This window comes from Podarcis vaucheri (genome assembly GCF_965113315.1).
Source record: "Podarcis vaucheri genome assembly, chromosome: 2".
Lineage (NCBI taxonomy): Eukaryota > Metazoa > Chordata > Lepidosauria > Squamata > Lacertidae > Podarcis > Podarcis vaucheri.
The window spans coordinates 115,521,875-115,547,767 of record NC_138760.1 but is presented as its reverse complement, the minus strand read 5'-3'; the positions used below and the strand labels follow the sequence as shown (position 1 = coordinate 115,547,767).

Sequence of the window (25,893 nt, the reverse complement as noted above, 5' to 3'; positions counted from 1 at the left end):
CTATAAAGGGCTCCATTACCTCCAGTAGCTTAGGGCCTCATCAAACCTCAGTCCGGCCCTGCCCCCACTACTTTATGCAAGGAGTGCAAGGAACAAAGAGCTCTTTGGAGAAGGCCTCACCCCTTCCTTCTTCCTGCCTGGCCCCCCTGCCTTTGTTTTCCTCCCCATCTTTTCCTCTTTCTCCCTCTGCCATCCAGCAATCCATGTCCCCATCTCCTCTACAAAACGGAAGACTTGGATGTTTGGATGTTTTTGGTGTTTCTTATTTTGTTGGAAGCCGCCCAGAGTGGCTGGGGAAACCCAGAAAATGGGCTGGTGAAACCCAGAAAATAATAATTGGCATTATTATTATATTTATTAGTTTTACTATTTTATTGCGAGCCTGCCCAGCAATGCCCAACCCTCTGCCCTTTCCCGCCTCCTTCCCTGCAACTCCCTTTGCACCAGATCCGGGCAGGAGGAAGCTTCTCTTTCCACAACGGACCCCTCCCCCTTCAAGGCCCAATTAAGAGAAACAGCTCCCTTTCCTCCCTTCTCTTCTTCCCGTCCCGGGGCTTCTCATCCTGGACCCCCTTGCAAAGCCCCTTCCCGCCTTCCCCGCAGCTGGCTTTGCACTCACCCGAAATCCTGGCGATGGTGGCAGCGACCCTGGGCAGCCGGGCAGGAATGGGAGCCCCCGCCTGGGAGGCAGGATATCTCCGGGGGATAATTGTCAGGGAAAAAACCTTGCAGGACCCAGCCAATGGGGAGAGGAGGGAGGGAACCTGGGCTTCGAGTATAAGGAACAGAGGCTCGTTGCCTTTAAAGATTAAAGGCAGAGAGTGCACTCTACTAGAGGGGAGGGTGCTGCTGCTCGATACTGACTTGGGAAAGGGGGCGCGGCTTAATTAGAACAGCTGACCCGCCCCCTCTTCTGTCGTGCACTGTCCTTGTCCTGCAAGGAATCCCGTGAGTGCAAAGCGCCTCAGGGTAAGCAAACTTTGGGGGGGTGCATTGGGGGGGGTTGTGCAATGCAATACCCATAATTGGGGTTTGGGATGGAGAGAGAGCAGGCAGGGAAGCGGTGGGTCAAGTGTGGGGGTATTGCAGCTCCTTCATCCTGGTTGCAAATAAGAGACATGGCCTCTCCCTGAAGGTTTTCTCTCTCCCTCTCTCTCTCTCTCTCTCTCTCAGACACACACACACACACACCCCTACCTCTCTCTCTGAAGGTACGCTCTTTCTCACTCACTCACATACCCCTCCGCACGAAGAGCCCTGTAGTTTGATCAAGCCCATCTAGGGCCGCACCCTGTTAGAGTCATAGAATCGTAGAGATGGAAGGGGACCCTGAGAGTCATCTAGTCCAACCCCCTGCAATGCAGGAATCTCAGCACTGTCTCCTCTCGGTGGCGAAGCCTGCAAGGAGGATGGGAGCTCAAGAGCATCTCTCCCCTCCGGCGGTTTCCGGGAACTGCTATTCAATTAAGCATAAGAATAATAATATTGTAACAACAACCTTATTTATACCTGCTCATCTGGCTGGGTTTCCCCAGCCACTAGGGGAGCTACCAACAGAATATTTTTTAAAAACCAATGAAGCATCAAACATAAAAACTTCTCCATACAGGAGAAGCAGGATCAGGAAGTTCTTAATGTCTGATAATAAAAATAATAATAGTAATAATTATAAATTTTATTTATACCCCGCCCTCCCTGGCCAGAGCCGGGCAACACCAGTAAAATTGCTGTAAAACATAATGGGGGGAACCAATTTAAAATACAGATTAAAATGCAATTTAAAATGCAGCCTCATTTTAAAAGTAGCCCATAAATCAAAACTATAAGGGGAGGGAAACATAAGGGTCAGACTGAGTCCAAACCAAAGGCCAGGTGGAACAGCTCTGTCTTGCAGGCCCTGCAGAAAGATGTCAAGTCCCGCAGGGCCCTAGTCTCTTTTGGCAGAGCGTCCCACCAAGTTGGGGCCAGTACTGAAAAGGCCCTGGCCCTAGTTGAGACCAACCTAACCACCTTGAGACCCAGGACCTCCAAAATGTTGTCATTTGCGGAACTTAAGGTCCTCCGCAGGGCATACCAGGAGAGGCGGTCCCATAGGTAAGTGGGTCCTAGGCCGCATAGGGCTTTAAAGGTCAAAACCAGCACCTTAAACCTGATCCTGTACTCCACTGGGAGCCAGTGCAGTTGGTAAAGCACTGGAGTCTTGCCGCGGCATTCTGCACCCGCTAGAGTTTCTGAGTCAGCCTCAAGGGCAGCCCCACATAGAGCGAGTTACAATAATCAAGCCTGGAGGGGACCGTTGCATGGATCACTGTGGCCAGATCAGGGCGAGAAAGGTAAGGGACCAACTGCTTTAATACGGTGCAGATGGAAAAACGCCACCTTTGCTGTGGCTGCAACCTGTGCCTCTATGGAAAGGGAGGCATCAAAGGTTACACCCAAGCTCTTGACAGAAGGCGCTGGCACTAATTGAGCCCCCGCAAGAGATGGGAGTTGGGCCCCCAATCCCATGTTGTCCCGACCCAGCCAGAAGACCTCTGTCTTCGAAGGATTTAACTTCAACCGGCTCCCACGCAGCCATCCAGCCACAGCTTCCAAGCATCTGGTCAGTGTGTCCGATGTCAAGTCAGGGTGGCCGTCCATCAACAGATAAAGCTGGGTGTCATCAGCATATTGATGACAATCCAGCCCAAAGCTCCGGACAATCTGGGCAAGGGGGCACATAAAAGATATTAAAAAGCATCAGGGAAAGGATTCCACCCTGTGGGACTCCACACACCAAGGAGTACCGCAGTGACAACTCCCTCCCTAGCACCACCCTCTGTCCCTGACCTGAGATAAAGGAGAGCAGCCATTGTCGAACTGTGCTCTGAATCCCTACGTCGGCAAGGCGGTGGTCCAAAGGTTCGTGAAGGCTGCTGACAGACGTAAGAGAATCAGCAGTCCAGACCCGCCTCAATCCAGCTGTCTATGGAGATAATCTGTTAGGACAGCCAAAGCCGTCTCGGTCCTGTAACCAGGGTGAAAGACGGACTGAAATGGGCCCAGAGCCTATGTTTCATCCAGAAACCTACCAAGCTGTTCGGCAACTGCTCTCTCAATTACCTTACACAGGTATGTAAGATTCGATACTGGGCGGTAATTGGATAGATCTGAAGGATCTAGAGATGTTTTCTTTAAGAATAGATGCACCACTACTTCCTTCAACTCCCCTGGGAAAGTCCACGTACCAAGGGACTGATTAATGATCTCATCCAGGGGGACCCGCACCTCATCTAGACATGCTCTAATCAGCCAGGACGGGCGCGGGTCAAGGGGGCAAGTGGTACCACTGTATACCACTTTAAACATTCATGGCTTCCCCCAAAGAATTCTGGGAGCTGTAGTTTGTTAAGGTTGCTTGGAGCTGTTAGGTGTGGTTGCCATATTTTGAAGAGCAAAAAAGAGTCCTTATGAGGACTCTCATTTTAAATATCTCTACCATATGTAGGCTATAGAAACTATAGAAGCTATATTGCCGGGAGGTGGGGGGAGAAGAGAAGAGTCTTTAATCAAGTCTTTAACCATGGCAACCCTTAAAACCCTTATTTCCCTCAGAGTTACAATTCACCAAGTTCTCTGTGACAAGGAATAGATAGTGAAGCCACTCTACGTATTATATCTCTGAGAGGGGAACAGGGAGTCTCCTCTCAGCAAACTACAGCTCCCAGAATGCTTTGGGGGAAGCCATGACTGACTGAAGGAGTACTAGAGTGATTTAAATGTGGTGTGGATGTGGCGCTCGAGGGAGAAGGCAAGCAATCAGGAGGTAAGTGGGAACACAATGGAGCCCACAGGGGCCATTTTGCTCAGCAGCCTCCAGTGCCATTGTGTTCCTCCCAGGGAAACACAGCACTCGTCCCCACTGCCTGCCTTCTGAGATCTGGGACCATTCCCAAGGGCAGCTTGTGACACAGCATTGTAGGGCAAGGCTGTTTCAAAGGAAGGTGGGAAAATGCATTTCTGCCACACAGCAGCCTGGATAATTTGTGTGGGCTGTGAGTGTTTTCCCTTTTTCTCTTCAGCGGTGTCTCCCAAATACATTTCTGTTCCAAGCAAACAATCAGAATTCATTGCCCGTCCTCTTGCAGACAAGGCCTTGAGAAAGATTCTTGTCAAGATGGCGGTCTGGCAGTGGATCACCTGCCACTCCGACTCATATATACCTCCATGCAGTGACTTAACTCGCCCTGCCCATCAGAATCAATGAGGAAAAAATCATGATGATTTATGTGATCTTTGAATCAAGTCTACTTACAGGCAAAAGCGGGCTGTGGGGGCCAGGGGTTGATTATAGGATTGTGGAGAGCTGTCTGCATCCTGAACAGCGCACCCCGGGCTTCGGGCAGCTCTCCGTAACCCTTGGGAGCCCGGCACGAAGTCACGCCGGCTCCCTAGGCTTGCGGGTAGCAGCCTGTTCTGGGGGCTGTGGTCCGCCATAGGTGCGCCCTATGGGGCGAAAAATACGGAAAGTCTCCTGGACTACCTAGCAATGGATGATCTTTGCCTTAATTTGTAACTCAATGCTTTGAACATCCCACTGGCATTTCATTTTAAATGCTGATAATGTTTCATTGCAGATTTTTTATTATCATTTTGGTATCTCTTTGTTAACAAAGTATTTTCATACATATGAAAAGCAAATCTTGGATTGAGAAAATTATGGTTTGTAAAGTGAAAAGATTTTTTTTTTAAAAAAAAGTTATGTTTGCCTCTGTTCTAAAATTTGGTTTTAAAGTAAAGTGTTTCAATATATTTGGGTTTGTTTATAAAGCAGAAGCTCCTGGAAGCAAAAAATGAGCTTTGTATCAACAAAAGTTTTACCTATAATTATTCATAATGAAAAGTTGTAAGAAACATGAGATTTTCCACCCTTGAGCTTTTGAACTACAACTCCCATCAATCTTGGCCATACGGGCTGAGCCTTATGGGAGTTGTTTCCCAACATCTGAACAACCCCATGTTGGATATCCCTGCTCTATACTTTTTAAATTTAATTTTCATTCCACTTTATATCTTCAAGAAAAACCTCAAAGCGGTTCACAGCATATTAAATCAATAAAACAATGTGAAAAATAATAATAACTACTACTACTACTACTAATTTATTATTTATACCCCACCCAGCTGGCTCCCCCCAGCCACAATATAGAGTATACGGTCTAAACAACATAACAGAAAACAAAAATATTATCTTAAAGATTTCAAAATAAAACAGTACAAAGGTCAACTACAGAATTCATATTTAACATAATAGAGCTGGACGAGTCTGGGCCCCACCCCTTTGGCCAGGTGGACTTTACATCTCACAGCAGGGCGATGTTCCTTCAGCCTCATGAGCAGCCTCTCTAATGGGACTCAAGTGTATTTATGGTTGCAATTAACTTAATCTTCCCTAGATCTGCTTTCAGCAGAAGCATGTGCCACTTCCACTGCCCATCTTCAAAGTCAGAGTAGCAACCACATGTATCCTGTAGGTGCGCTTGGCTCTTCCTGTTCAGCGTCACTAAAACTATCCTCCCCTCACCCCCTCTCACGAAACAACAGCCTCCTTTTAAGCACCCTGACAGTTATTTGCTATTCCTCCACCACTGCTCTCACAGTGCATGTGCGATACACACGCTTCGCTCTAGGGCCTCCTGAAGCATCTTACGCTCCGAGACAAAGGGATGCACTCCAGGTAAAAGCACGTTCGCTGATTACAGGTGCGTACTCAGGAGAAACACAAACTAGCCTTGCATGGAAAAAGCATCCCCTCTACTACTCTTCCCTTCTCTCGACCCTCCCCCCCGGCCTAGGCCCACACTTTCTCGCCTAAACCAAAACCTAACCGCCGTCTTGAGAAACCATGCTGAGGAGAGCTGCACCGAGGCATTTCTGGGAACCTCCCCCTCCCCTGAATCTTCCCAGGAGCAGGAGGACTGTATAGATTTGGAAAAGTGATTTGCAGAGGAACATAGTTCAGAAGGCAGAAGCTGGGAAATACTGGATGGGGAACAGCTTGCAGAAGAAACTCTGGAGGGGGGGAGAGTTAACAGATTCACTGTCTCTGGAAAGGATCCATCCACTCTCCCCAAGGTCAAGGAGAGCAGCAAAAGTGGCAGGACAGAAAGCACAGCGGGTACAGGCTCAGGTTACGAGACGCAGAAGTGGCAGGGGTGCCTAGCGATGTGAGGGGGTGGACCTCTTCATTGGGAGCACCGCCATTTCTAGAAGACGGGTTCTTTGTCCCCTTACTGGGATCATTAAAGTTTCTAACTGGTAAGAAGACTCCTTTTCCTTTGTCCTGCTTATCTACGACCAAGGGGGAAGGAAGGCAATTCCCTGAAGCCTGAAAGATGCGGATCCACAAGACAAGGGCAGTCCATCATTTTGGCAGTGATGGGTGGAGTCAAAACTCAACAGATTCATCACACGCCTTGAGCATTCCAGATTCACACTCTCCCCCTGGATAATCTAGCAACAACTTGCAACTTCTTTTGTACATCAAGTATATGTGACCTTCATTACTTTAATACATATATATGTATATACAAATTTAAATACAAACACCAAAACATCACACGGGTTCCATGTATTTAAAATTGATTTCTGCCTTTATGAGTTTCTTGATGTAAATTAAATAGTGAACCTTGAGTGGAACGTTGCATACATTTATATGGTTTTTAACCTGTGTGAATTTGCTTACAAATATTAAGGTCTCCACTTCGTCTTAAGCTCTTTCCACATTCCCTACATCTGTGGTTTTCCCCCTGTGTGAGTTAGCTGATGTTTCCTAAGGCCTCCACTTTGACTGAAGCTCTTTCCACACTCCATACAATTAAATGGTTTCTCCGTGTGAGTTTGTTGATGTATTCTAAGGTTTCCACTTTGACTGAAGCTCTTTCCACATTCAATGCATTTAAATGGTTTCTCCCCTGTGTGAGTTAGTTGGTGTGTTCTAAGGTTTCCACTTTGACTGAAGCTCTTTCCACATTCAAGACATTTAAATGGTTTATGCCCCGTGTGAGTTTGTTGATGTATTCTAAGTTTTCCACTTTGACTGAAGCTCTTTCCACATACAATACATTGAAACGGTTTCTCCCCTGTGTGAGTTCGTTGGTGTATTCTAAGGTGACCACTACGACTGCAGCTCTTTCCACATTCGATACATTTAAACCGTTTCTCTCCCGTGTGAGTTCGTTGATGTATTCTAAGGTCTCCACTACGGCTGAAACTCTTTTCACATTCAATACATTTAAACGGTTTCTCCCCTGTGTGAGTTTGTTGATGTATTCTAAGGTTTCCACTTTGACTGAAGCTCTTTCCACATTCAATGCATTTAAATGGTTTCTCCCCTGTGTGAGTTCGTTCATGTATTCTAAGGTCTCCGTTTTGACCAAAGCTCTTTCCACATTCAATACATTTAAATGGTTTCTCCCCCGTGTGAGTTCGTTGATGTATTCTAAGTTTACCACTTTGAGTGAAGCTCTTTCCGCACTCCATGCATTCAAACGGTTTTCCCCCCGTGTTAGTTCGTTGGTGTTTCCTCATTTTTCCACAGTGACTAAAGCACATTCCACATTCCCTGCATTTAAATGGCTTCTCTGCTCTTCCCACTGATTTCACAGACCTTTCCGTAGAATCCTGACCATCATCTTCCTCACCTGTTTGGGGCAGGGAGAGAATCCTGTTAGACTTTTAGGAAAGACAATAAATGAACTAAGCACATGTCAATTCCCATGTGCACCTTCTCTTATTTTAACACCCTCTCCATTGTCCACTGTCTCCATGTTCCAAAATTTTAGGAATGCAGATGAGATAATGGAAAGAGAAACCCATGATCACTCCATTCACACTTAAGAAAGCACCATCATTTTATAGTAGATATCTACGGTGGAACTGGCTTATAAGACACATCTCTGTCTTTTTCTTTTTCATGTGAAGAAATGATCTCATGCTCCAATAGCAATCTCTCCTATGAGGAAGAAGTATAACTGAGGTGTTCCTATGCCACATGTAAGTGTAAAATTATTACAACGTATTACAACCTAATAACAGCCTGCTGCATCGGGAAAAGACCCACCTAGTCAAGCATCCTGTTTTCACAGTGGCCAAGCAGATGCCTGGGGGAAACCAGCAAGCAAGATTTCAGCCCAAGAGCCCTCTGCCCTCCTGTGCTTTCCAGAAACTAGTATTAAGAAGCATTATTGCCTAGGACTAAGATGGCAGAGCACAGAAATCAGCTTAATCCCTTTTTTCAAGATATCCAAGTTGCTGGCCATCACTGTCTCTTGTAGGATGGAAGTCCATAGATTAACTATGCTTCTGCTTATTCATCTTTTGCAGTCCTTAAAGGCTCATAAATGTATTATGGCTTAAGTTTTTGTGAGCTGCAGTCTGACAATGTGGAATCTTGACTAGGAAAGCAGGTGCCACCATAAACCCGTGAGTCTTTTTGTCGGGTTTTTGTACTTATTTTGTACTTAAGAATTAATCTGCAAAGGACTGCTTTGAATACATGGGTGGCCCTTGGATGAAGAAGAACAAGGCACCTTGCTTGCATCTGGATCCCCTGGGAGAGGCAGTGGATCCAGGGATTGTGAATGAACAAGACTTCTGCCTTCCGTGCGGTGGGAGTGGGTGGGTTAAAAGTGGGGAAGAGACCTCCCCCTCCTGTCCTTTTGGGAAATAGCTTTTGCCGTGAGTAAACAACTTAGATGGCAAGAGAAGCACTTTGGAGCACTGCTTGCTCATGTTATCTGTGTGTGCATGTGTCTTTGGACCTAGAAGACAACATACACTAGTGGTCAAAATTGTGGAAACCTTGGAGAAGGTGTTTTTCTGGGGTTTGATGGCTCATAATACCCCCCTTTTTGGGAGTAATACCATAAAATTATATATCAACGGAAAGATACAGTGGTACTTCAGGTTACAGACGCTTCAGGTTACAGATGCTTCAGGTTACAGACTCCGCTAACCCAGAAATAGTACCTCGGGTTAAGAACTTTGCTTCAGAATGAGAACAGAAATTGTGCTCTGGCGGCACAGCGGCAGCAGGAGGCCCCATTAGCTAAAGTGGTGCTTCAGGTTAAGAACAGTTTCAGGTTAAGAACAGACCACTGTAATTTAAAGTAGAATGTAATACAACAACTTTTAGGAAGGATTGCAACATAAATAAGCAGGACATTTGTCAGTGTGTTATGTGATTGCTATCAAGTTGGTTGGGGATTTTTTTGTTCTTTCAGTTAGTGAACTTGTAAAATGTAATAAAATACAATAAATGTCACAAAGAGTTGACTTTGTGATTGCGGGCTTCCGGGCTGGATCGTGGAGGAAATGGCGGCGCCCAGGGCTTTGTCTGAGTAAGACAGAGCCCTTAGGCGGATTTCAGGCCACCGAAGAGAGGTTTAGGGGCTAAAAAAGCCCCCCCCCCCCCGCACAAAACTCTGCAGAAGAGTGGGGCTGCAACGGGGTCCAGCTGAGCCCCAGGTCTCCCGTCAAACCGGCTCCCGCAGTTGCATCAGCAGCGGGTGGGGGAGGGGAAGACGGTCGAGGCGGGCTGTCGGCTCCAATGCACACCTGAATATCCGAAGCCTAAAAGCCGCCCTCTGAAGTGACAGATCTTCTGTTATAAGGTAAAAGAAAAAGAAGCTTTTGGAGAGGAATTTAAAAATTTGGACTTAAATTCAATTTGAACTTCAAAGTGAGAAGTATTAAAAATGGAAGCCGTACTTCTGCTATTCAGGGGAGAACCCTGCAGAGACGTTTTGTGAATAAGATGGAATGAGATGAATGAGATGAAAGCCCCCAAAAATCTACATTACAGCCTCTGAGTGAAAGCAAATGTATTTTTAACCCTAAAATTCCTGCTTTGCTGAAAGAACAGGATTTGTAAATAGTTGCCTCTCGGTTTTGAAAAGCTCTGCGATTTGAATATCCAACAACTTGGAAATTTTTGAGACATCCACCAAAATCTGGCAGGATTAGACCCTGTGTAGCTGGAGGGGTGATAAAAAAGGAAAGTGGCCAACATATAGAGATTTGTTAATAGAAGAGGAGAAAGGTTTGAAATTTAAAAGTTATGAAAACTTGAAAGGTACTTTACAAAGTTGGTTGCATCACAGACAAATTAATGAGCAATTTAAAGAAGATAATAAAAGGGGGTTCAGCTATACCAGTGTTTTTCAACCTTTTTTGGGCAAAGGCACACTTGTTTCATGAAAAAAATCACGAGGCACACCACCACTGTGTGCGGAGAGGGAGATGTCAGAGCCCCGCTGCTCTCTATGGGGAATCGGATGAGAGCAGACTGCCTGTCCACTCTCATCCGATCCCATCCGATCTGATCCCCACCCAGGACGGATGGGAAATAGGGTGGACACAGTCCGGCGCCCGCCTAGTGGGCGAAAATGTGACTTTTTTAAAAAAAAAACCTTAGGCTTATTTTTACTCATGACAATATTTGTTAAAAATATTACATCTGCCTTTGAGAAGAGAGAGTATCATATTTTTATAATGTGGAAAAATAAACTCTACAGACATCCCAAATTGGCACACAGGTGCTTTAAAATAACATCCTCTCACAGGATAATTCCAAAGGGGTGCTTTGCTCCCACCCTGTTTACCCAATTATTCTTTAAACACACTGGACTGCATGAATGGGTATAAGACGAGAATACCTAAAAACAGTAAAATGTTTATTTTCTTAGAAAAAAAAGAGGGATTCAAACTGATTGTGGTCACAACGTCCATCTGTTTAACCTTGAAGTCCCCCCCGCGCGCTCTCCTTCCTCGGTGCCTCTCGCTCCCCGGAGAGGCCGCCCAGCGCGGGGCTCTCGCCGTCTGCCTGCCTGGCTGCCTGCGAGCTCGGCGGGCAGCGCCTCCGTCCGCAGCGCCCACCTCGCGGCTCTCGAGTGGCGCTCACCCGGGAGGACACGCCGAAGCCCGGGAGCTTCTTCCTCCGCCCCCGGGAGCCGGAGCGCCGCTTGGAGCGCCGAGGAAGGAGAGCGCACTGGGGGGGGGGACTTCAAGGTTAAACAGATAGTGTGCCGCGGAACAGTGGTTGAAAAACACTGAGCTATACTATCTCAAACTTTCAAAAGGAAATTGTGGAGGGAAATACCAAATTATTGAAGAGAGCATATAACATTTTGCTATATGGAGAGACTTTAGACGAGAAGGTAAAATCGGCCCAAATAAAATGGGCTCCGGATGTTGGGCTTAATATACAGTTGGAGGAATGGGAAAGTTTATGAAAACAAATGTAAAGTTTACAGATTGTATATCATTAAGAGAAAATTACAGTGGTACCTTGGGTTAAGTACTTAATTCATTCCAGCGGTCCGTTCTTAACCTTAAACTGTTCTTAACCTGATGCACCACTTCAGCTAATGGGGCCTCCTGCTGCTGCTGCGCCGCCGGAGTACAATTTCTGTTCTCATCCTGAAGCAAAGTTCTTAACCTAAGGTACTATTTCTGGGTTAGCAGAGTCTGTAACCTGAAGCATATGTAACCTGAGGTACCACTATATTTGAAAATGATATATAGATGGTATATCACACTGGAAAAACTGCAAAAATTTATAAAACAGGATCCAAGATATGTTGGAGATGTAAAGAGAAAGATGGTACTTTTTTCATTTATGGTGGGAATGCAAGAAGGTTAAAGAATACTGGGAAATGATATATAATGAACTGAAAAAAATGTTGAAAAAACCCTTTGTTTAAAAACCAGACTCTTTCCTGCTTCTAATTTTAGATCATGATACATGAGAGGGAAATTGGATATAGTTTATGTATGTGACAACAGCAACAAGAATTTTATTAGCACAAGTATGGAAAACAGAAAACGCCAACAAAGGAAGCAGTGCAAGCCAAGCTTATGGACTACGCGGAACTGGCTAAGCTGACAAGAGAGAATACATGAGAGAGACAACATCGATTTCAAAAAAAGAGTGGGAACCATTTATAAACTATAGAAAAAGACAGTATAAAGATATGGACTCTTTGGCAGGTTTTGACAACTATATAAGAAGCAAAATCAGCAGAGTATAGAATTTGTTTAATAAATCAATACGGAAATATGGGGGAAGCCAAAGAGGAGGGAGGGGAGAAATACGGATATAGAAATTGTTCAATTAAGATTTGTGGAAATTTGTTGTTATAATTTGAAAATTCAATAAAAATATATTTTTTTAAAATGTGTTTTGCGATTGCTATCAAGTTGGTTGAGGTTTTTTTCATGTAGTGAGCTTGTAAAACGTAATAAAATTAAATAAATGGCGCAAAGAGCTGATTGGTCACCTAGAAAGGGATGTAAAATAGTACTATTAAGTGAACAAGGCTACAGTTCTGAAGATATTAGAAGAAAAATTGGCAGGAACTTAACCAAAGGGGGCATTTCTAAATTTTGGAAGAGGTATAAGGAGACGCAGTCGCTACAAAATCAGACTGGGCTAAACCCATGTTAACTGGACAGCAGAACAATGGGACAGTGTTATTTGGAGTAACGAGACCAAAATCTTGCTTGGTAGTGATGGCATGAAATACGTGAGGAGAATCGGAGAAGATTTATATCCTATTTACATTGCACCTTCCGTGAAACACCCAGTCAGTGCTATGATCTGGGGCTGTATGACAGCAAGAGGTGTGGACAGAATTTGTGTCATTAATGGGAATGTAAATGCCCCAAAATACATAGCCCAGACCTTAACTCAATCAAAAATCTATGGAGCCGACTAAAGAAACTTGTTAGTCAGAAGCAACCCAGCAATAAAACCCAATTAAGGAAAAAGGTAAAAGGCGGATCTACACGGATCCTCGTGAATTCATATGATTTTTTCATCCAAATTAAATAAAACCACCATGATATTGTAGACCATGTCTTACTCTGTAGAAAGCATCAAAAAAATCACGCATCCACTGTTTCGGGGGGGCGCAGGGGCGCAAAAACATGGTTAAAAAACACGGATCCTCATGGATCCTCATGATTTTTCCACTAGATTAGCCCAAAGTCACCATCAGATCAAAGATCATGGCCATGGGCACAGCATCCACCACAAAAATCACGGATCCACGGCTGCCTGGCGAAACCGTGGCCCAAAAACGTGGTTTTCAAGAACGGATCTTCATGGATCCACACGCTTTCTGCATCGGGCCAACCCAAATTCACCGTCAAATCACATATCATAGTAAGGGGCACAGCCTACACCACAAAAAACTCGGATCCACACCTGCCTGGCCACGCCCTGGCCCAAAAACGTGGTTCCGAAGCACGGATCCTCATGAATCCTCATGATTTTTGCACTAGATCAGCCCAAAGTCACCATCAGATCAAACATCATGTCCAGGGGCACAGCATCCACCCCAAAAATCACAGATCCACGACTTCCTGGCGAAACCGTGGCCCAAAAACGTGGTTCCGAAGCACGGATCCTCATGGATCCTCACGCTTTTTGCATTGGGCCAACCCAAACTCACCGTCAAATCACACATCATGTCCAGGGGCACTGCCTGCACCACAAAAAACTCGGATCCACGGCTTCCTGGCCACTCCATGGCCCAAAAACGTGGTTTTGAAGCACGGATCCTCATGGATCATCACGCTTTTTGCATTGGACCAACCCATACTCACAGTCAAATCACACATCATGTCCAGGGGCAGAGCCTGCACCACAAAAACCGAGATCCACAGCTTCCTGGCAACACCATGACCCAAAAACGTGGTTCCGAAGCACGGATCCTCATGAATCCTCATGATTTTTGCACTAGATCAGCTCAAAGTCACCGTCAAATCACACATCATTCCCAGGGGCACAGCCTGCACCACAAAAAACTCGGATCCACAGCTTCCTGGCCACTCTATGGCCCAAAAACGTGGTTCCAAAGCACGGATCCTCATGGATCCTCACACTTTTTGCATTGGGCCACCCCAAACTCACCGTCAAATCACACATCATTCCCAGGGGCACAGCCTGCACCACAAAAAACTCGGATCCAGGGCTTCCTGACCATACCGTGGCCCAAAAACGTGGTTTTGAAGCACGGATCCTCATGGATCATCACGCTTTTTGCATTGGACCAACCCATACTCACAGTCAAATCACACATCATGTCCAGGGGCAGAGCCTGCACCACAAAAACCGAGATCCACAGCTTCCTGGCAACACCATGACCCAAAAACGTGGTTCCGAAGCACGGATCCTCATGAATCCTCATGATTTTTGCACTAGATCAGCTCAAAGTCACCGTCAAATCACACATCATTCCCAGGGGCACAGCCTGCACCACAAAAAACTCGGATCCACAGCTTCCTGGCCACTCTATGGCCCAAAAACGTGGTTCCAAAGCACGGATCCTCATGGATCCTCACACTTTTTGCATTGGGCCACCCCAAACTCACCGTCAAATCACACATCATTCCCAGGGGCACAGCCTGCACCACAAAAAACTCAGATCCAGGGCTTCCTGACCATACCGTGGCCCAAAAACGTGGTTTTGAAGCACGGATCCTCATGGATCCTCGCGGTTTTGCATTGAGCCACCCCAAACTCACCGTCAAATCACACATCATGTCCAGGGGCACAGCCTGCACCACAAAAATCTCAGATCCAGGGCTTCCTGACCATACCGTGGCCCAAAAACGTGGTTTTGAAGCACGGATCCTCATGGATCCTCGCGGTTTTTGCATTGAGCCACCCCAAACTCACCGTCAAATCACACATCATGTCCAGGGGCACAGCCTGCACCACAAAAATCTCAGATCCAGGGCTTCCTGACCATACCGTGGCCCAAAAACGTGGTTTTGAAGCACGGATCCTCATGGATCCTCACGGTTTTTGCATTGAGCCACCCCAAACTCACCGTCAAATCACACATCATGGCCAGGGGCACAGCCTGCACCACAAAAATCTCAGATCCACGGCTTCCTGGCCATACCGTGGCCCAAAAACCTGGTTCCGAACCACGGATCCTCATGGATCTTCACCCTTTTTGCATTGGGCCAACCCAAACTCACTGTCAAATCACACATCATAGCCAGGGGCACAGCCTGCACCACAAAAAACTCGGATCCATGGCTTCCTGGCCACTCCAAGGCCCAAAAACGTGGTTTTGAAGCACGGATCCTCATGGATCCTCACGCTTTTTGCACTAGATCAGCCTAAAGTCTTCATCAGATCAAACTTCATGGCCAGGGGCACAGCATCCACCACAAAAATCACGGATCCATGGCTTCCTGGCGACACCGTAGCCCAAAAATGTAGTTTTGAAGCACGGATCCTCGTGGATCCTCACACTTATTGCACTGGGCCACCCCTAAATCACTGTCAAATCACACTTCATGCCATGGGACACAGCTTGCACCACAAAAAACTCGGATCCACGGGTTCTTGGCCATACCGTGGCCCAAAAACGTGGTTTCAAAGCATGGATCCTTATGGATCCTCATGCATTTTCCATTGGCCAACCCAAACTCACCGTCAAATCACACATCATGGCCATGGGCACAGCCTGCACCACAAAAAACATGGATCCACAGCTTCCTGGCCACTCCATGGCTCAAAAACGTGGTTTTGAAGCACGGATCCTCATGGATCATCACACTTTTTGCATTCGGGAACCCCAAATTCACCCTTTATTCAAATATCTTGTACATAACCACGGATCTGACCACAAACATCATGGATCTACTGCCAGATGCTACCCTGGATATATTGGCCAATTTTTAGGTGGGTGTGCGGGGATGGAGGAAACTGAGCCGGCTGAATCTCTATCCATTAAAGATGGGCGTCCAATGGCTGGGCCAAAATAATTTCAGTTTGGTTTGCCAGCTCCCAGCTCTTCATGGGGCGCAATAGTCACCTGTAGCCGCTATCAGGAGTCCCGGTGTGATCCTGGATGCTTATATCTCTAAGGAGGCATTGGTCACAAATGTAGCCAAACTGGAATTTTTGAATCTATGTCAGGTTAGGCGATTGGTACCGTACCTGTCCCTTTCCAACCTAGCCGTAGTGATCCATGCAGTAGTCACCTGCAGACTAGACTACTTTAACTTGCTGTACACCTGAGCCGGGGAGGGCAGGGTATAAATGTGATAGAGAGAGAGTGAGAGAGATAGATATGCAGGGCTACCCTTGAGACTGCTCCAGTCTGGTGAGAGCCAGTGTGGAGAGCCAGTGTGGTGTAGTGGTTAAGAGCGGTAGACTCGTAATCTGGGGAACCGGGTTCGCTTCCCTGCTCCTACACATGCAGCTGCTGGGTGACCTTGGGCCAGTCACACTTCTCTGAAGTCTCTCAGCCCCACTCACCTCACAGAGTGTTTGTTGTGGGGGAGGAAGGGAAAGGAGAATGTTAGCCGCTTTGAGACTCCTTAAAGGGAGTGAAAGGCGGGATATCAAATCCAAACTCTTCTTCTTCTTCTTCTTCCAGAAACTCCAAATGGTCTAAAATGCAGATGCATGAGTTCTTACTTGGACTTTGTGGAGAGCCCACATTCAGTTGGTTGTTCATCAGCTGGATTGGCTCCAGGCGGAGTATCGAATCAGGTTCAATGTTTTGGTGCTAATCTTTAAAGCCCTAAACAGTCTGTGACCTTTCTTATCTGTGGGAATTATCTTCCAATACACCCCCCGAGTGTGACGCTCATCTAACAGCAACCTACTGGTGGTCCCTGGCCCAAAACATATCCAGCTGTCCTCAACCAGAGCCAGAGCCTTTTTGGTGGAACGCTTTGTCTAAGGAGAACCAGGGCTCAGTGCAATCTATCTCAGTTCTCTCACTTGTCATGGTGAGTGGGCTTGCACATTCCTATGACCCTTGTGAGTGAAGCCATTGGGAATCTCGTATACTCCCAGCAGGGTCACCCAAGGTGGTAAGGTCAAAGAAAATTAAATATGCTCAGAGTCCTGTAGTGATTTCATGCTCTTTATTGCAGCTTGTAAAACAGTGATTGAATTTCCCCCCAAACCTCAGGCTTTTATATACATTATTTACACAATGAGTCCCGTCTGACTAGCTGATTCTGCTTCCCTCCTGGAGCCTGGTTGGTCTTTTCCTGCAAGCCAATCAGTTCTTGCATTCTAGGATCCTACTTGCCTATTGTTCTAGGATCCAAGCTTAGTACATAACAGGGAAGGAGTTACGACAAAGAATGATCCAAGAAGTCCTCAACGGCAGAACAGGCGGGTGATAACAAGCAGTGTGTTACAACGGCTCTGAAGGCGGATGAAGGCTGCAGCAGATAGGATCCACCAGTTTGTCATGACTACTCATGCCATCAGAAGAGAGCCCTACTGCGAAGACTGTGCGTTGGTCAGCGTGCACTAATCTACACACATAAAACAAATTCACGCACAGGCGTCTTCCAATAACCAAACCCAACCCCCCCAAACCCTCCCCCCATGGCCATCACTAAATGGCTACGGAGGCAGGAATGTGAAGCCCCTAGTCATGAACCGACACATGGGCGGTCAGTCGTTCTGACTCAAGGAATGAGGCCGTTGAGCAGCTCAGCAGCTGTATCCATGACTGAGCAGCCCTTTTTAGGATCCACTATGCTCACCCCGAAAAGGGGAAGGGGCTGGAAATGGTGCTCTAAATATAGTATGCCTCCCTTTTCCCCTGACTGGATTACCACGCCCAGGTGGAATCTCTTTTCCCATATTTTGAATCCATTATTCTGTATCCTAGTCTCTAGAACAGCAGAAAACAAGCTTGCTCCCTCTTCAACATGACATCCCTTCAAATATTTAAACATGGCTATCATGTCACTCCTTAATCTTATCTTCTCTAGATTAAACAAATCCAGCTCCCTAAGTCTCTCTTCATAGGGCTTGAATTCCAGACCTTTTACATTTTGGTCACCCTCCTCTGGACATGCTCCAACTTGACAATATCCTTCTTCAACTGGACACAATATTTCAGGTGTGGTCTGACCAACCAACCAGAATAGTGTGGTAGCATTCATTCACTTGATCTAGACACTATACTCCTATTGATGCAGCCCAGAATTGCATTGGCATTCTTAGCTGCCACATCACACTGTTGACTCATATTCAGCTTGTGGTCGACTAAGACTCCCAGATCCCTTTCACAGGTACTGTTGTCAAGCCAAGTGTCCCCCACCTGTGCGTTTCATTTTTTCTATCCAGGTGCAGTACCTTACATTTCTCCCTATTGAACTCCATATTGTTGGTTTTGGCCCAGCTCTCTAGGCTATTCAGGTCATTTTGAATTCTGACCCTGTCCTCTGGTGTATTAGCAACCCCTCCCAGTTTGCAGTCATTTGCAAATTTGATTAGCACACCCTCTATTCCATCATCCAAATCATTTATGAAAATATTGAATAGCACCAGGCCCAGGACAGAACCTTGTGGAACCCCAGTAGTCATTTTTTTCCAGGATGAAGGTGAGTCACTGATGAGCACTCTTTGGGTTCAGCCCATCAACCAATTACAAATCCACCTAACAGTAGCTTTGTCTAGCCCACATTTTACTAGTTGTTTTGCAATAATATCATGGGGGACCTTTTCAAAGGCCTTACTGAAGTCAAGGTAAGCTGGTACAAGGGAAAGCAGGATTGTAATTACCGTAAAAATTACTGATTACTTTGGATCAGCAGTCTCAACCTAACCCGCTATGTGGGGAGAGCCACGTGTTCCTTTGGAAGGCAAGTGGAATACAGTGTGATATACTGACAGCTGTTTTAAAAGATGTAACTGTAACTTAAAATCCAGTATCAGGAAGAAGAAAAAAAAATTAGATGGTCCCTGTGTGGATAGTCATGTTTGCATGATGGGGCCACCTCCTGATATAAGAGGGTTCTAAAATCAGTCCTGAAAGTAGACTGATTGAGAATGACACACGCATAGCTTTTGCTCTGCCATTAACAAGGTGAGCTGAAGCAAATTCTTGCCTCCCTTTGGGCTTAGCAATATTTCCTACAGCATTCTTGTTGAAGGGCATTGGAGAGTTAGGTGAGGGTCACTTTTCTGTTTTTCCATCAAGCCCCCAGACAAGAATGCTACAGCATCAGCCCCAAACACTCAGTCTCATAACAAAAAATACTCAACGGAGTTAGGGCTGAGGGTAGAGGAAGTACAAGTATGATCTTTCCAGTCCTCTAGAAGCTGACCCTTTTGGTCATTTTGGTCATGGAGCCAAATATCTGTTTCCAAGTTTAAAGAGTCTAAACAAGTAAAGAACAAGCTTGCCCTTTACATGCAAAAGCCCTGAAATTCAGCCCATTGGGCAATGATAGGCTGGGAGGAGGGAGGTAAGGACTAGCACCTTCTCTGCCCTCCACCTCCAACAGCTACACCTGAAAGTTTCATGATGGGGTTCGATTTGAGAAGCTGAATGTTTATAAAGGCACTTAGCCAATTTCTGCCACGGAAATTCTGAACAGAAACACTCTGCAGGTTCAGCCCCCAAAAGAAACTGCTCTATGGTCTCTGTGTTGGGAAATGGGAACAGATCTTGCTCATCACCAACCTTCCCTCCACAAATCAGTATCACTATGAGGCTGAACTGAACAGCTTGCTCCAGAGTTTTAAGAGATACGTTTCTGTGGTGTAGTAGTTAAGAGCGGTGGACTCTAATCTGGTGAGCTGGGTTCGCTTCCCCGCTCCTCCACATGCAGCTGCTGGGTGACCTTGGGCCAGTCACACTTCTCTCTGAACTCTCTCAGCCCCACTCACCTCACAGAGTGTTTGTTGTGGGGGTGGAAGGGAAAGGAGATTTTTAGCCACTTTGAGACTCCTTCAAGTAGAGAAAAGCAAGATATAAAAACTAACTCCATAAATAAGAATTCTATGGAAAAGGACCATCCCTGCCATGATGATGAAAACTATATGTTTGGATTTTGCTGTATTATACCAACCTGTGGAATATGACAGTTCGCAGTTTCAAAATCTATTTGGCCACAGTGGTTTGACAGTCTGGACACACAAAAACCTCTGGAAGTTCTTTTGAATCAATGCCTATGCGAAAGCAGTGGTACCAGTCCTTGCAGTTTCCTTCACAGTAAGCCATAGTTAGGTCACCACTGGGCCTCCTGCACCCTTCCTTCAAGAAACATAGTGACCAGCAGCCTTCAAACAAGGATATCTGAGCAATAGGTTAGTGTATCCTTCCATCCCTCTGGGCATGATCGAGACACAGTAATGTAACTCTCGTTCAAGATTTGTCTCTTCTTGGGAGGAACAGCATCAATTTCCACTTGAAAATATTTGTCTTGTCCTTCAAAATAGGTTTTCCCACAGTACTGTATTATTTCTTTTGCAATCCAGGGTCTAATGGCAGCCATATCCTTTTGTATGAACTGTAATTGGGCAGCAGACGCAATCAGATGGGCAATGGTACATGTGAAAGGACCGTAGTCACTGGAATTACGGTACCTTGCCTGGGTATATCAGTTGGTGCAAAAAATGATCAGCCGCAAAACTATAGGGATATTTTGAATCCATCTTATACAAACATGCTAAGAAGGATGTTATTGCATCAATCACAGAGTGGTTCAATCCATGTTTGGAATCTAGATAGAGCATGGTCTTCCTTTTAAAAATGATTACTATCAGTTTCCAGTGGACTTCTCTGTCATTTACTGGAATAATCAAAACACCTTTCTTTAGCACTCCTAATCTCAAATAGTTCTTCAGAGCTTGCACTGGCAATCTTTGACATATCTGCATGAAGTGGCAAGTACGGTAAGTGGGAAAATTGTTCCATTGTGACCTAGCTCTTTGGCCATGATCACCCTGGAGGCAAGAAAGGCATCTATTATGCTCCTTCAGGTATACTGCATCGAGGCCGCTTAGGGCTTTAAAGGCCAGCACCAACACTTTGAATTGTGCTCAGAAATGTACTGGGAGCCAATGTAAGTCTTTCAAGACATGTGTTATATGGTCTTGGTGGCCACTCCCAGTCACCAGACTAGCTGCTGCGTTCTGGATTAGTTGTAGTTTCTGGGTCACCTTCAAAGGTAGACCCAAGTAGAGCACATTGCAGTAGTCCAAGCGGAAGATAACAAGAGCATGCACCACTCTAGTGAGGCAGTCTCCGGGCAGGTAGGGTCTCAGCCTGCGTACCAGATGGAGCTGGTAGACAGCTGCCCTGGATACAGAATTGACCTGTGCCTCCATGGACAGCTGTGAGTCCATAATGACTCCCAGGCTGCGCACCTGGTCCTTCAGGGGCACAGTTACCCCATTCTGGACCAGGGAGTCCTTCACACCAGCCCACCCCCTGTCCCCCAAGAACATAACTTCATTATTGGATTCTCCTCCAGCTTCACTGAAGGGGCACTGCGCAGAGAGGAAACATTGTGCAGTGCCTCTCCAGCGAAGCAAAGCCTGGAGAGCAAGAGGGATCGGTGTGCACCGACCCCTCTCGTTCTCCAGGCTTCAGGCGGCTTACCACAAGCCTTCGGAGATCAGCAGGAACTTGCGCTGTGCTCCAAAGGCTTCAGGCGGCTATCCAAGCTTCAGTGAAAGCAACGCGTAGCCTCTGGAGTGTGGAGGGAGTGCTCCCTTTGCGCTTCGGAGGCTTCATGTTGCTATCGCTGAAGCCAAGGAGCCTGCATTCACTCCATAGGACGCACACACATTTCCCCTTAATTTTTGGAGGGTAAAAAGTGTGTCCTATAGAGCGAAAAATACGGTAGTCATATATTCTCCTATCGGCTCTAATAATAATATTGCAGTGGTGACATTAACAGTGCAGGTAAGGGGATTTTTGTGATTTTTGTAGAGCAACTCATGATTTTTGTAGTGCAGGCTGTGCCCGTGGCTATGATGTGTGATTTGATGGTGAGTTTCGGGAGCCCCAATGCGAAAAGAGTGAGGATCCTTGAGGATCTGTGCTTCAAAACTACGTTTTTGGGCCATGGCGTTGCCAGGAAGCCGTGGATCCATAATTTTTATGGTGCAGGCTCTGCTCCTGGCTATGACGTGTGATTTGACGGTGAGTTTGGCTTGGCCCAATGCAAAAAGCGTGAGGATCCATGAGGATCCGTGCTTCAAAACCACGTTTTTGGGCCTTGGAGTGGCCAGGAAGCCGTGGATCCGAGTTTTTTGTGGTGCAGGCAGTGCCCCTGGCTATGATGTGTGATTTGATGGTGAGTTTGGGATGGCCCAATGTAAAAGGCGTGAGGATCCATGAGGATCCGTGCTTCGGAACCACGTTTTTGGGCCTTGGAGTGGCCAGGAAGCCGTGGATCCGAGTTTTCTGTGGTGCAGGCTGTGCCCCTGGACATGATGTGTGATTTGACAGTGAGTTTGGGTTGGCCCAATGCAAAAAGCGTGAGGATCCATGAGGATCCGTGCTTCAAAACCACGTTTTTGGGCCTTGGAGTGGCCAGGAAGCCGTGGATCCGAGTTTTTTGTGGTGCAGGCTGTGCCCCTGGCTATGATGTGTGATTTGACAGTGAGTTTGGGTTGGCCCAATGCAAAAAGCGTGAGGATCCACGAGGATCCGTGCTTCAAAACCACGTTTTTGGGCCTTGGAGTGGCCAGGAAGCCGTGGATCCGAGTTTTTTGTGGTGCAGGCAGTGCCCCTGGACATGATATGTGATTTGACGGTGAGTTTGGGTTGGCCCAATACAAAAAGCTTGAGGATCCATGAGGATCCATGCTTCAAAACCACCTTTTTGGGCCACGGAGTGATCAGGTAGCCGTGGATCCGTGATTTTTGTGGTGGATGCTGTGCCCCTGGCCATGATGTTTGATCTAATGGTGACTTTGGGCTGATCTAGTGCAAAAATCATGAGGATTCATGAGGATCCGTGCTTCGGAACCACGTTTTTGGGCCAGGGCGTGGCCAGGCAGGCGTGGATCCGGGTTTTTTGTGGTGTAGGCTGTGCCCCTGGCTATGATGTGTGATTTGACGGTGAGTTTGGGTTGGCCCAATGCAAAAAGTGTGAGGATCCATGAGGATCCGTTCTTGAAAACCACGTTTTTGGGCCATGGTGTGGCCAGGAAGCCATGGATCCATGATTTCTGTGGTGGATGTTGTGCCCCTGGACATGATGTGTAATTTGAAAGTGAGTTTGGGCTGATTTAGTTCAAAAATCATGAGGATTCATGAGGATCCGTGTTTTTTAACCATGTTTTTGCGCCACTGCGGCACCACGAAATCGTGGATGCGTGATTTTTTTGGTTCTGCCTACAGTCTAAGATGTGGTCTACAGTATCATGATGTTTTTATTTTGTTTCAATATAAAAATCATATGAATTCATGAGGATCCGTGCCTCGGATCCATGTTTTTATGGTGCTGCAGCGCGGCAAAGTGTTGGATCCACGTTTTTTATAGTCCAGATTGTAGGCGTGCCTTCTAGGTGTGATTTGACACTGCATTTGTTGGAATTATTTTTTAAAAAGTGGAGGATCCATGAGGATCCGTGTAGATCTGCCTTTTATGCAGACCCCCCAATTAATAAGGGAAATAATTTAATCTTAGTTTCACATTATTACAGCTGCATAACGAAAAAGCTTACCTTACTCCATGGAAGGCTAAAGATTACCCAGCTAAGTATTAACTGACACGGTGAGAATTTTTGTATATCTCTTTTATTGTATGTGTTTCACGTTTCTTCTTTATGACTGCTGTTGCAATAAATAATCCTTCATAAAAGTTATTGCATTACGTTTTTCATTAAATTAGATCTCCATTGATATATAATTTTATGGTATTACTCAAAAAAAAAGTGGTGTTAGGAGCCATCAAACCTCAGAAATACACTTTTCCAAAAGGTTTCCACAATTTTGACCACTAGTGTACATATTTACATCACGTGATTACAGTGGTGCCCCGCAAGACGAAATTAATTCGTTCCGCAATTTTTGCTGTCTAGCGAATTTTTCTTCTTGCGAAGCACGGTTTAAACGGTTTAACAAAGTCGCAAGACGTTTTCGTCTTGTGAAGCAAGCCCATAGGAGAATTCGTCTTGCGAGGCAAATCGCGAATGAAAAAACCTTTCGTCTAGCGAGTTTTTTGTCTTGCGAGGCATTCGTCTTGCGGGGCACCACTGTACTTAAAGAGGGCATTTCTTTAAAATCGAAGGCTATTTCTACAAAATGGAAGACTTCTGAAAGCAGCCCTGTACAGGGAAGTATTCAGTGTTTTCAGTGTTTTTTATTTTGTTGGAAGCCTTCCAGAGTGGCCGAGGAACCCAGTCAGGTGGGCAGGGTGCAAGTAATGATTTTATTATTATTATTATTATTATTATTATTATTATTATTATTATTATTATTCCCTCCTTAGCCTGACCTGCTATGCATACTAATCAGAGACTCTGTCCCAACCACCTCCTTGAGCACAACAGGGCTTCCTATTTTTACTGCTATTCTTTACATTTCTATACTGCCCTTCCTCCGAAGATCACAGGGCAGCTTACAATAGAAAAATCAGAGTTGAACAGCACAGTAAGAAATAAAAACGACAACCGCCCCCTTACACAACCACAAATGCAGGTGTGAAGGCCATAGATTGTTTAATGAGCCCGATGCCTGGGAGAAGAGGAATGCTTTCGCCTGGTGTCTAAAGAGAAGGAAGGAAGGAAGGAGGGAGGGAGGGAGGGAGGGCTCTACATTGAGGTTCACTTCCGAGGGTCTTCTGCCAGTTCCCTCCCTGCAAGAAGCGAGGTTACAGGGAACCAGGCAAAGGGCCTTCTCGGAGGTGGCGCCCTTCCTTCCAATTTCAAATAAATAAACAACTATCTGACTTTTAGAAGACATCTAGAGGCAGCCCTGTATTGGGAAGCTTTTAACGTTTGATGTTTTATTATGGTTTATCTATGTTGTAAGCCGCACTGGAAACCCACCCTGGATGGGCAGGTACTATTATTATTATTATTATTATTAACCTGCCCAGCAATGCCCAAGCCTCTCCCCTTTCCCGCCTCCTTCCATGCAACTCCCTTTGCACCAGATCTGGGCAGGAAGAATCTTCTCTCTTTCCACAATGGAACCCCCCCCCCCTCAAGGCCCCATTAAAAAGAGCAGCTCCCTTTCCTCCCTTCTCTTCTTCTCCCCGTCCCGGGGCTTCTCATCCTGGACCCCCACCCCTTGCCAAGCCCCTTCCCTCCTTCCCCGCCGCTGGCTTTGCACTCACCCAAAATCCTGACGGCGGCGGCAGATGCAGCGACCCTGGACAACGGGGGCGGGAATGGGAGCCCCCGCCTGGGAGGCAGGGAGTGACGCCGCTTAATGAGGAGGCTTAATTAGGAGGAAGCAGCCCCCTCCCCTCCCCCCTTTGCTTCCCTCCCTCCTTTTATCTCCGCTGGTGAAGCCGGAAGTCAGGTGACTCTAGCGAGGAAGGAGAAGTTTCTCTCTCTCCCCCCCCCAGCCTCTTTCCTTTCCTTTCCTTTGATAATTGGGGGAAAGAAAACCTTGCAGGACCAGCCAATGGGGAGACGAGGGAGGGAAGCTGGGCTTCCAGTACAGGGAACATCAGCTACTGTGGACCCCTTTCCTCTTGCAAGAACGTATTGTAATCAATAAACTCTTTACTGCCTCACCCATTTGGTTCAGATTGTATTTCGAGGAGGGATCAAGGGTCTCATGACCCACGTCTTACAATGTAGGAAGCAGCTTACAGCAAAAAAAGCCTAATGACTCTTCTGAGTAAATGAATAAATTATTTTAATAAATATTTAAATGGAGAGCATATTTTACATTCTCATGTTCATGCAAACATGGTTCCACTCCAACCTCACTTAGTCCCCACTTCCACGTCAGCAAAGTGTTCTTTATACAGAAATCTCCTGAAAAGAAGCCTCTCTGTTTACATTATAGGGAGGGACCACTCTCTGCCTGGCTTATTGCACCTTCATAACAACCTGTGTCTTTTGCAGTGTCCTGTATTCTCCTCACAGACACA

The 25,893-nt window shown here is 46.2% G+C and overlaps 4 protein-coding genes across 4 annotated transcripts in view; 1 reads left to right on the top strand and 3 right to left on the bottom strand.

Annotated features, from left to right (window-relative positions):
- LOC309525078 (uncharacterized protein) overlaps positions 1-657 on the bottom strand; it is a 57,058-nt gene extending 56,401 nt beyond the window's left edge. Inside the window, exon 1 of the mRNA XM_082210449.1 lies at positions 620-657. The gene's annotated coding sequence lies outside the window, so the exon portion shown is untranslated. The remainder of the gene's footprint in view (positions 1-619) is intronic.
- Positions 1-25,893, bottom strand: part of LOC309524682 (uncharacterized protein) — a 139,826-nt gene that overhangs the window by 106,225 nt on the left and 7,708 nt on the right. The window lies entirely within an intron of this gene.
- NRM (nurim) overlaps positions 1-25,893 on the top strand; it is a 143,494-nt gene that overhangs the window by 115,850 nt on the left and 1,751 nt on the right. The window lies entirely within an intron of this gene.
- LOC309525304 (uncharacterized protein) overlaps positions 6,614-25,893 on the bottom strand; it is a 42,858-nt gene continuing 23,578 nt past the window's right edge. Inside the window, exon 2 of the mRNA XM_082210863.1 lies at positions 6,614-7,682. Within this exon, the coding sequence (XP_082066989.1) occupies positions 6,769-7,593 (825 nt within the window). The 5' untranslated portion in view covers positions 7,594-7,682 and the 3' untranslated portion in view covers positions 6,614-6,768. The remainder of the gene's footprint in view (positions 7,683-25,893) is intronic.